The sequence below is a fragment of the Leguminivora glycinivorella genome, chromosome 24 (genome assembly GCF_023078275.1).
Source record: "Leguminivora glycinivorella isolate SPB_JAAS2020 chromosome 24, LegGlyc_1.1, whole genome shotgun sequence".
Lineage (NCBI taxonomy): Eukaryota > Metazoa > Arthropoda > Insecta > Lepidoptera > Tortricidae > Leguminivora > Leguminivora glycinivorella.
The window spans coordinates 12,288,970-12,301,462 of record NC_062994.1 but is presented as its reverse complement, the minus strand read 5'-3'; the positions used below and the strand labels follow the sequence as shown (position 1 = coordinate 12,301,462).

The window sequence follows — 12,493 nt, the reverse complement described above, 5'->3', positions numbered from 1 at the left end:
CTCGAAATCGTCTAGTAAACTCCTACCTTCTAGACCAACCTACAAACAAACCCTAGAAATAGTGTGTAAATTACCCTTATGCCTAGCATGTCCCTACTCTAGCGTACCCAAAGCACAGATAATCACTTACCATTGATCTAGTGCTTCAGAATATGCACAAATGTAGCCCTCAAGTAACTTTACAGTTCAGCCGGCGAAGCTGAGATATAGCTACTATAAGGCTGAGTACTTGGCTCCCCCCTCTGCGCCCGCAGGCTATAATGTCAAGGATTTTGACAAAATATTCAGGTTCAAATAAAACACAAAATTAGCAAAATGAATGGCACATTTATATTTAATTATAATTATTCATTTTTATAATTAGACCTTTTGTAATATTTTAAAGTATGCACTTGATTGGAACAGACCAAATGCCTCACGATTCGGGAAAGGCGTCTCCGGGACGACTGCGGTGCCTCCTGAGCCACGAACAAGTCGGAAAAAACTTAAAACATAACCTATATTGGAAGATAAAGTCAACTAAACTAAACTAAAAAGGTGAACTAAGCTATAACTAAGTTATTTGAACTTGACAAGCGAAAATCGCGGTATGTCTTAATAACGCAGTCAAAAGACCTTACATCTATATAATACATTTTTGAAATACCTCTTCGGAACGTCTAGCGTGTGAGACAACTATTAATTTTATACTTTACACATAATATAATTACTATACCAGTACAAAATATAATTGTAACACAGTACTCGCTGGGTGTTACGAAGAGATAACCTTATAAAGATCGCCGTAGGGTACAAAATAATTAATAATAATTTATTATGCTTAAATGAAAACCAGCCAATAGCGAATGTCTGACAAAAAGAGAAATAATTAAAAAGTGGCAACATTGCAATAAAAGTCCAATTTCTACGTAACTGATATTTTTTACGTAAAATGCGTGAAAATGGCAACAATTTTATTTAATTTTTACTTTTTTAAGTCGTAACTGTAGTGTCCCGTTTTCTTACATATATTAGATGTTGCCGCTCTTACAATACTGCCACTTTTTAATTTCTTTTTTTGTCAGACTTAAAATAAAACATGGCCGATGTTGAGCGACGTATTTACATTATGCGTTCACCGGGGAAACCGAAATACTTTGGGAAACTAATAAACAGAGTTATATACCTTACATAAACTAATATTATATAATAAATTGACATTCGTAATATATTCCACTGTATGCGTTATTCACGACAATGTGTCACCACTGAGATTTATTAAATTAATACATCGAATTCACGTGAGATCAAAACACAAAACATATTTATTATGAAAACAATTATTGGTCATATAGGTAATTTGATTATTACATTCTTATTATATTTTACAATAATAATACAAGATATAAGCTAAAGTTAATTGTGGGCAGAAATGTTAATATCTTGATCTATTATTTTTAATATAATATTTCATGTCCACAATCAATTTTAACTGTTATTTTAGCTGACCCATTTTAAACCGGGTTTTTAGCCCTACAATCGTACGATATATAACTCTTTTTATTAAAACAGGGGTAACTTACAACAATTTCGTTTAGTTGCCTCTTCTCAAATAGCTACCGAATAAAACTAAAAAAAGTGTATAAAAAAATAACTACGAATCCGTAGGGCCCCATACACTGGAGTCGACTAAGTACGATCTTAAGTTAGCGGCCTACATGCTCGATCAACATGCTTACAAATCATCATACGTGATATTAAAAAAAATCACGTCAAGAATCCGAGTACATTTTCGAGTATTTTATTGTCAAGCGATTTTTGGTGAGAGCAGTGGCGAATAAACTAAAAAGGGAAGGGCCTGGAACACGCATTTAAACACCTTAAATGAGTATTACAGGCAGTTGTCGGAAAAATGTACTCGGCACTCCTCTTACACTACGCTTATGGCAGCGGAAAAGAACTTTAAAATCGTAATTAAAAATATCTTTTTTTCGTATAACCTATGAATTACACTATATATACCTATACACTAGGCTAGTAATGTACATTCCGCTGTCTTTGGGTGAAGACAATTTAAATCTCGCCAGGATGTGTGAACTACCTTTACACTTATACAGTCCGAGGTAAACGCCGCTACTTTCTTTGGGACATATGCATCATTTGGCCTTATGTACCAATTTTTAAAGTACAAAGTCACTGACATAAACAAAAAACCTAATACAGATGAGCTTGTCGAAAAAAATACAAATAAAAACATGCTTCCTATTTTTCTCTAATATAATAAATACAAATTCATCTGTAATAGGTTTTGAACTAGCCATACACAAAACAAACATAAAAATTGTACAGGTATACAAAAATAAAGACAATTCTTGACAACAGTCCAAATTAAACCCATTTAAGTACAGAAGTTTTAAAATGACTTTAGTAACTTGTCACTGGGTAAAAAAATAAAAAACCGTTTTTTTTTCATTGGGGCAACTATGTGTGTATCATTATAATTTTTTGATCTTGAATAAAAAAATATACGATTCTGATTAAGTGCCATATGATTTTATAACAACACTTTATAATTTATAAAAAATACAACAAAAACACAAAATAAATAAAAAAAATATTTCGATGTCTAATTATAACGTATTTGATTTATAGGGAATTATCAAAATATTCAAGATTCAAAACATGTCAATATTCAATAAAAAATTACAAACAATACACAACGGTCAGCGATCAATAATATCTAAATACGTGAAGCCCGCTTTTTGTAGAAGTTTTTATCAATTGAAACATTTAACCTTGGCATTTTCAGGAATATTTTTAAACAAAACATATCTCAAAACATTGCTATACCCGACATAGAAATACCCTAACCAGCGATGGCAAACAACACATATTTAACCTAATTCTGAATGTTTCATCTGATAAAAACCAAAACTCATATTTACATATAATTGACCGCGGACCATTGATATATGCTTGATTTTATAAATACACACATAGTCGCTCAGAGCGCTGACAAGCCTATAACACTTGAACAATGCGGCCAACATCGGTCTACCCTCAAACCTTAAATAAAATAACACTAACACAGTCCCTTAATCTTCGTCTATTCAAATAAAGTAGACAACGATATATGGCTATAGTTATCCATGTCACTAATTTAAATAGCTTCGTTGGCTACCTCAAACCAAACTCATCGCATTTGGCGTTCAAAATGCACTATAAAAAGTAAAATAAACTATGAAAAAAAACACTAGATGGCATTTTGTGCCCGGTATAATAAAAAATGTCACCTAGAATTTTTTTTTATTTATTCAATGCGTTTGATATAATAAAATTTAAATGCGAACGCATATGCGCGTTTTCATACTTTTTCCGCTTTTAGAAACTGGGGTGAAAAGAGATGACTGGGGTGAATAGGAATAATCAAAAATTGTATCAATCAAATTCGACTATTATTTTTGAATGATACAATTAATGTAAAATAGCTTTGTCCCTTCTCGCCCCATTTATCCCAATTCACCCCAGTTGATATTTTTGAACCTTTTATAGTGCATTCAAAATGGCGCCGAACTACGAGTTGTTATCCCTCGTTTAGGAGTTGCAGCGGCACTGGCTGACGTTTTTGAACCTTAATTTGGAGAAAGTCAGTGGGGGGGCGTCGCTATTGCGGTGGGGGGCCGGAGGGGGGTTGGCCTGGCAGCTGGCCCATGCCCTGGAAAAAAAAAATGAATATTTTTATTAACAACAATTAAAAATTTACAATTAATAAACTGACAAAGCGGATTTTATAGCAATCGACAAAGTCACATTTATGCAATTTAAAATGGTTTAGTATTTTTTATTAAAGTAAGAGAGAAGTACTCTAATTATGCTTGGTCGTAGGAAAAGTATACATGCAACGGTGTCTCACTGAGTCCATAAATGCTTGTTGCGTCTTTGTTAACAATTTTCGGCTTCGCCTCAAGTTGTTACCGACGCCAATCGCTTTTTTTGAGCTGGTTTAAACACCGGTTGCATAAAATAATATTATAACTGACCGGCATGGGCTGGTAGTGGCTTTCAATTTATTTATTTATTTAAGCTTTATTGCACAAATTTACAAAAAAAAAAGAGTACAAATGGCATTTATAACCGTACGGTAACCCGACTAGCGGCTAGTCTGGCACCGAGTGCCCGCTAGGCGGGTTCTCAGCCGTGTTGTACTCACCGGCATGGGCTGGTAGTGGGTTTATAACCGTACGGCGAGAACCCGCTTAGCGGGTTGTCCAGCGCCGAGTGCTCGCCAGGCGGGTTCTTGGCCGTGTACTCACCGGCATGGGCTGGTAGTGGGTTTATAACCGTACGGCGAGAACCCGCCTAGCGGGTCGTCCGGCGCCGAGTGCTCGCTAGGCGGGTTCTTGGCCGTGTACTCACCGGCATGGGCTGGTAGTGGTGCAGCGGCGCGGCGAGCAGCTTGGGCGCCTCCTCTGCCTTCTCCTCCTCGCGCCGCTTCAGGCACGCCGCCTTCGGGTTCAGGTTACGCTCTGCAACAACAACGAACCAAATTATCACTCATCATTGTATGTATATCACTTTCAATGTATAACATCACTTTTTAGTGTAAATAACTGTTGGTGAACCAATGAAATAAATTAAAAAAAACCGGCCAAGAGCGTGTCGGGCCACGCTCAGTGTAGGGTTCCGTAGTTTTTCGTATTTTTCTCTAAAACTACTGAACCTATCAAGTTCAAAACAATTTTCCTAGAAAGTCTTTATAAAGTTCTACTTTTGTGATTTTTTTCATATTTTTTAAACATATGGTTCAAAAGTTAGAGGGGGGGGGGGGACGCACTTTTTTTTCCTTTAGGAGCGATTATTTCCGAAAATATTAATATTATCAAAAAACGATCTTAGTAAACCCTTATTCATTTTTAAATACCTATCCAACAATATATCACACGTTGGGGTTGGAATGAAAAAAAATATCAGCTCCCACTTTACATGTAGGGGGGGTAGCCTAATAAAACATTTTTTTCCATTTTTTATTTTTGCACTTTGTTGGCGTGATTGATATACATATTGGTACCAAATTTCAGCTTTCTAGTGCTTACGGTTACTGAGATTATCCGCGGACGGACGGACGTACGGACGGACGGACGGACGGACGGACGGACGGACGGACGGACGGACGGACGGACAGACAGACATGGCGAAACTATAAGGGTTCCTAGTTGACTACGGAACCCTAAAAAAATCATCCGACGACCGGTCTGGCCTAGCGTGTAGTGACCCTGCCTGCTAAGCCGCGGTCCGAGGTTCGAATCCCGTTAAGGGCATTTATTTGTGTGATGAGCACAGATATTTGTTCCTGAGTCATGGATGTTTTCTATGTATATAAGTATTTCTTTATTTTATGTATCGTTGTTTGAGTACCCACAACACAAGCCTTCTTGAGCTTACCGTGGGACTCGGTCAATCTGTGTAAGAATGTCCTATAATATTTATTTATTTATTTACTATTATTCATTCATCATCCTCCTTGCGTTATCTCGGCATTTGCCACGGCTCATGGGAGCCTGGGATCCGCTTTGACAACTAATCCCAAGGTTTGGCGTAGGCCCAGAATCCCAGATCCCAGAATTTCCATACATTTTTGTTACTTTCCTCTTTTGTTACCCCATACAAAATGTACGGAAAATGGTAACAAAATAAGAAAATCGTATAGGACAATTTATTTAACTACTAGGATTGAAAAGGCTAGTAATTCTGAGTAGAAATAGCATATTTTTTTCAAAAATATCACACTTCATAAAAGTGGCAAAAAAAAAGAAATGCTCAGAAATGTTGTTGCTCACCTCTGACTTGCTGCTCCAGCGTCATGATGACCTCGACCGCCATGTTGAGGATCCCGAGCTTGGTCTGCGGCTTGTCGCTCTTGAGGTGCGTCATGCACATGCGCCCGAGCTCCTTCAGGGCTTCATTTATGTCCCGTATTCTTATCCTGGATAAATAACCATTATTAGAAAAAAAAAATTGAAATCCGAAGGGTTAGCGTATTTTTTTCAATTTGTAGTGAAAAGACCCAATGAATACAGAACCCGCCTAGCGGGTCGATTGCAGTAGAAGGATCAAATGGTGGCTTCCAACAAAGACATGCCCTTTCACTTTAAATGAAATAGGATTTTTCTATCTAAAATTTTAACAGAAATTCCCGTAAAAAGTCTTTATTGCATAGGATTGGACGCATAAGACCTCCTCTGCAGGAATGCCACAGTTGATTTGAGTAAAAAGATTTTCATTCGTATAAATCCGAGAGTAACATAAATAAAACTCGGGAATCGAACCCGTGACAGAATGGCAAGCTTATTCAACTCTATATATCTAAGTCGGAGCAGTATGTAAAATATTGTCTTATCTCACTTTGTTTTTACTAGATCAACCTAGGAATCAAAAATTGTCATTAGATTAGTATACCAACGTCCACTTTTCATCATCGCACCGCTCGCCATCGACAGGGCGCTCATCCACCCACACACCTTGCAACCGAAATGGTCGCGCACCGTGCGTTTTCAGAGGAATTTCCTCCCGCGGACGCTCCGGCTGTGGAATGAGCTCCCTGACGAAGTATTTCCGATGAACTACAGTATGGGGTTCTTCAAAAAAGGAGTGTAAAAAAAATCTAATGGGTCGGCAACGCGCATGTGACACGTCTTGAGCGCCAGGCGTCCATAGGCTACGGTGATCGCTTTCTACCAGGCGGACCGTATACCTGTTTGCCACCGACGTGGTATAAAAAACCTACGTACTTAAAAAACATCAGGTAGGTACGTTTCCACAATATAGTAACAAATTTTTTTTTTTTTTTTTTTCTAGCCTGCGTTAGTGTCCCACTGCTGGGCAAAGGTCTCCCCTCTCTTCCTCCACTCGACCCTATCACTTGCATTTCCCCACCAGTTGGGATAAAATTTTTCCAGGTCGTCGCACCATCTCCTTTTTGGTCTGCCTGTACCTCTACCTACACCGTCTATCGTAGTGTGTGGGTCCCATTCGGTAACCATTTTAGCCCACCTTTCAGGATGCATGCGGCAGACGTGTCCAGCCCAGTCCCACTTAAGCTTAGCGGTCTTGGCACCTACATCTACTACTCGAGTTCTGGAGCGCAGTTCCGTGTTTCTGATTCGATCAGTTCTGCGAACACCCAGTATACTGCGCTCCATCGCCCGCTGACAAACCTTGAGTTTGGACTTTAAAGCCTCCGTTAACGACCACGTTTGAGCACCATAGGTTAGGATAGGCAGGATACACATGTCAATGAGTTTGCGCTTGAGACACAGGGGAAGGTCACCCTTCAATAGCGCTTTCATGGACCAGAAGCTCTTCCAGGCGTTTTCGATGCGTCTATCAGTGGCGGGGCGTGAACATTTTCGTTGGTAAAGCCGGAGGGGTTTTTGGCATCTGTTTTGTATGGACTTCTACAGATACTAGAGATTTTTAGGGAACCCGTTGGGAATCGAGTTGTATCGACGCTCCGCCACTGGCGTCTATTGACTTCTAGAGTTTGCCTGTTTTCGAAGGATGCTAAGTAACAAATTAAAAAAAAAATTGAAATGTCAGCAACGATCCCACTGCATTCCCATCCCACTCCGGTTGACCTACAGCGGCTACGGCTACAGCCAATCTTGATTAGGTACCTTCTTTTTAAACCAGGTTCCTCCACACCTCGCTGGTATTTCCTAAACTGAACCTAATCATCGTATATCCATCTTCTTCGCACTCACCGTTCCCTCGCATTGTTGGCCTGCCGCCTCTCTTTCTCGCGCATGGCCTTGGCCTGAGGGTCGCCCTCGTCGTCCCCTTCGTCCGCCGATGAACAGCTGTGTAACGAGCTCATGAGACTACTCTTCTCTATTATTCTACTTCATAAATTAAGATACTTCCTATTGGTTTACAGGCTCAGGTTCAAAACAATTTTATTACGAAAAAATCATAATACATTTCTAAAATTAATTACGTTACATTGTTTTATCGCAGTGTTTTTATGGTTACATCAAGTCTCCATCAAATTATTAGCTTTACGTCGTTAAAATATTCACTGTCATTCGATTTACATAAGTTCGTAAAATGTCAGCTTCGTCAGAATACGGGAAGTGAAATTTAAAAAAGATTACCCGTAAAATTGAAGGTGGCTTGTAAAATAAATAATAAAAGTAGAAAAAGGCCTTGAAAATAAATCAACTATCCGATTATTTGTATGTAATTAACACAGCGCTAAAAATAACGCACTACGTCAGAAACCGGTCGTAATTTACAAACGCCCGCTTGTACGGCGAGAACCCGCCTAGCGGGTTCTCCGGCATCTGGGCAAAGTTCACGAGTCCCACGAGGCGGGTTCTTAGTGTCGAACGTGATAAACTTCATAACCGGTTAAACCGGTTAATTTAAAAACCGGATTGCATATTGCATGGTCATTTAGGAAATAAATTTTTGTCTCTCTAATTTCAGTTAACTATTTAGGCAATTTTAAATGGTCTATTAATTTTTATTAAAGTAAGATAGAAACACTTTAGTTTCAGAATTAACGCGAAGGAAAATTTAGGCCTTAAAAACAATAGGAAATAACTTTTTCGTTTCCGAATCGTCAGGAATAAACATTGCAATTATTTTACGAAGATTCTTTGGCAATATAGGTAGATTCTTGTAAGTATTCCTTAAATAATTGCAATGTTTTAACTAATGCTATATAAAAAGTTCATCGCTTTTTGAAAAAACCTTCCAACTATGAAAATGCGAGTTTCGATGTCTGATAATGGTTGGATAAGTTTCTCTCATAATTTGACTTTAGAAGGCTGAGTTTTGTTCAAAAATCGGTGAAACAAAACAGTAATGTTACCTCGGATGACGGCGGCGCGCGAGAGAGACGGCAGGTCGCCTGTTTCAACAAAATACCGAGTCCCAAACGAAAACCAGACTGAGAATGGGATTTTGCATGAAAGCCCCCGTACAAACATTTTACATTTAAGGAAGTTTTACACCGAAAATGCTCTCGGGTTAACCCACCATTTTTTATGGAATTTGACAGATGACAGCCCACTAACCCTGAGTTAAGTGGTTGGTGCAAGTGGGGCTTATTGAAGGCTAAAATTTTACTTAATTAAAATTGCATGTAAAATGTTTGTATCAAATTTGTTTAAAAATGATTTGATGTTAATGTTAGTCCAGAAGCTAAAATTTATATATTTTGGTTATTGTATTTGAATTCCCAACGTAACAATAAGTAGAAACTGTTGTCTTTAAGAATAACGTTTCAAAAGTAATATTCACATTACTATGTAATATGTAGTTCATCGTCCTCCTTGCGTTATCCCGGCATTCTGCCTGGGGCCCGCTTTGACAACTAATAATTCTACGTAATTATTGTAATTAATAAATTAACTACATGTAATTATAATTGGTTACGATAGATTTTGTCACATTTGTAACTTATATCTGTCTAACAATTGTATCAAAAGACTACACATTTATGACTGGTTTGGAACCCCATATTAGTGACAAATGGATGAAAAATGAAAACATGCAAATACCTTGTTGTAGTGATAGCCAATGAATAGTCCGACCCAGCGTACTTACCTTTATTCCTTTAAGTAAAAACAGAACCAACACATGCATACATTTCACTATGTTTAAATATTTTATGACTTCTTTGAGAGTCAATTTAAACATATACAGTTTTTTTTCCACGTATTTTTAAAGATTTACGCCAGAAGAATTCCTATAATAAACCGAAAATGTATTTCTATTACTAGTAATCGTTGTAAGAGAAAGGGTTTTAAGAAATTTGTGCCTGTTTAGTGAGGTATAAGATCGTATGGAGTAATATTTTACATACTGCGACCGCTTGTTAAAATGGAATGCTGAAACTATAATACATATGTTAGTTTATATACAAGAAACACCTAAAAGCAAAGTCCAAACGTAAAGGTTGTTTAGAAATGTTTAAATAATAAAAAAATCTAAAAAACTATATTCAACGTCGAAGATATGTTCACGCTTTTTCAACATATTTATTAAAATAAGGTGAAAAAGATAAAATTAAGTAAAATGATGTTAAGTTTGGACTCAGAAGCAAGGGACGAAAACATGGTATAGACAAGAACAAGTAACATAGTTTACAAATTCAGGAAAGAGGTGGTTTTATCGTGTTAAAACATGGCAATATCATAGTAAATTACTACAAATTCGTTTACTGGGATGACTCTGAGCACATTTAAATAATAATATGCATATAAATCAATCAACTAAGTCATTTTAAAAAATAACGAGATCTTTGGATGAAGACACATAAGTTAACCGGTTTGTAATTGAGATTTAACCGGTTTACGTTGGGTTTACGGTAATAATGTGATCTTATAAGATATAAAAATCTATGCTTTCCAATAAAACAATAGATTTTGTCCTCACTGAACAAGTCAAGTATGTTCAAATCTTTAATTTTTTATTAAATTTATAGATAAAAATTTGTCAACTACTTATCATAAAAAAAGCAAATTTGTCTATAAAGCCGATACATTATCAGATATTTTGCCAAATTTGTGTTTAAAATTACATTTTCTCATAAAAAAATGCAGATAAACTACGATAAAGCCACCCGTCCGTTTTCACATTATCCGATCCGATATCGGATGTCGGGAGGATTTTAATGGAAAAAATCCAAGATGGCGCCTGTAATGTATGGGATATCGGTCCGACACGGATCGGATAATGTGAAAGCGCTTAGCAGTAAGTGTCCGCACCTCTCTCGAACGTTGTTGGCCTGCCGGCGTTCTCTCTCGCGCGCCGCCTTCGTGTCAGGGTCCACGTCATCCTCGTCCGCCGACGAGCAGCTACAACGGCGATCAGTTCGTTAACCAGCTCATTGACCCCAAGAGTCCCACAGACAAGATATCAAGTATGTAGTAACTTTAACTTTGGGCTATTCAACCACAGTGACACTTGACAGTTCTGTGTACTGTAGGCCTAGCACATGATGGCCGCGAGAGTATGTCGCCGCGAGATAGACTACCCGTCTTTATGTCATTAATACAGTCTATCTCGCGGCGACATACTCTCGCGGCAATCATGTGCTAGGCCTACTGATGTGCCGATGGAAAGTTTCCAAAATTCTGAAATTTTCACATAGGAAAACTTCGGAAACTTTCCATACTTTATATGGACAATTGTATGGATGGAAACTTTCCATTTCATAAATTTAAATTGCCTTTATTTTTCGTGAAAGTTTCGTGAATTTTTCAAGAAATTTAAGATTTTTTTGGAAAGTTTCCGCAACTTGCACATCACTAGTTCGGCGCCTATTTCTGTGTTGATAAGTAACATTGTTACTCAGCGTCAACATTTCTTTGTTGAACAGGCAATGAAAGGCGAAGTGTCACCGTCGGGTGACAATAGGCTAGCTTCCTACTAGTCAAATCAGCTTCTTTTATGAATTGTCAAAACGATTTGCTAATATGGAATTACTATGAAACACTGAGGAGTGACGTCACGGTCAATTCATTTACTTTATATCTTTCTCTTTGATTTATTAAATAGAAATTATGTTGAAACATAACTACTGTCCATATTTTTCTTCTAACTATGTGGTGCTTTATTTCGTGCACTGTCTAAAATATTTTATTTTAAATACAGGAAACTAACCTATTGTCACTATAGTGAAATATGCCACTTGTTATACACTATATGCTCACAGGTGTAACCCCATTGTTGTTGCTATTGTGTCTGGCATAGTGTCCAGCACAGTGGGCTGGGACTCGAGGGGTTAATAGAAAAGGTAATACATATACAAAATCGGTGAGAATTAAAACCAATTTTAAACGTAGATGCTTCTAATAATTTTCTAATAAATAAAAAGATTCGCTATAAAAATTATTAACTGAAAGCTAAATTTCATTATTTGCATTTGTCATTAATAAATTATACATCAATAAATAATAATCATCAATTTTGTATATCAAAATCTTAATCAATCATTTCGATTCAATTGCAGATTTTAATCGTACGCAAAATATAATGTAAAATTGTAAATGCAATCCAGAGCTTCATTGTTTATCTCTATTTATGTATATTATCCAGCAAATAAATATATCAAATACAGTAATACCCCGCTTAATGCGAGAGATGCATTCCAGGGAAAATCGCATAAATCGAATTTCGCGTATATCGGGGTCACTTGAATAAGGTATCAAATTTAAATTCAAACCGAAAAAAGTTTAATATTTTATTTGAAAAACTACAATCAAATAGCTTGTTTAAAGAAACTTTAACATTTTACATTTAAAAAACAATAATAGAGTGCTATTTTTTATTTCAAAAAAACAATTTATTGTTTTCTGGCGTTTTGCTATCGATCCATCAAAATTAAAAAATCGCGTTATAGTGAATCCGCGTAAAGCGGGGTATTACTGTAATTAATCAATTGATATGAATCAACAGAGGTAAAACAACCGGTTACACTTAAAAACCGGATTGCATTAACTTTTAT

The 12,493-nt window shown here is 36.9% G+C and overlaps 1 protein-coding gene across 1 annotated transcript in view; it reads right to left on the bottom strand.

The window, feature by feature from the left end:
• Nucleotides 1-3,262: 3,262 nt before the first annotated feature.
• LOC125238593 (protein daughterless) overlaps nt 3,263-12,493 on the bottom strand; it is a 198,902-nt gene continuing 189,671 nt past the window's right edge. Inside the window, exons 13-16 of the mRNA XM_048145945.1 lie at nt 7,740-7,835; nt 5,817-5,962; nt 4,396-4,505; nt 3,263-3,694 (exon numbers count right to left, since the gene is read on the bottom strand). Coding sequence (XP_048001902.1) covers nt 3,644-3,694; nt 4,396-4,505; nt 5,817-5,962; nt 7,740-7,835 — 403 coding nt within the window. The 3' untranslated portion in view covers nt 3,263-3,643. The remainder of the gene's footprint in view (nt 3,695-4,395; nt 4,506-5,816; nt 5,963-7,739; nt 7,836-12,493) is intronic.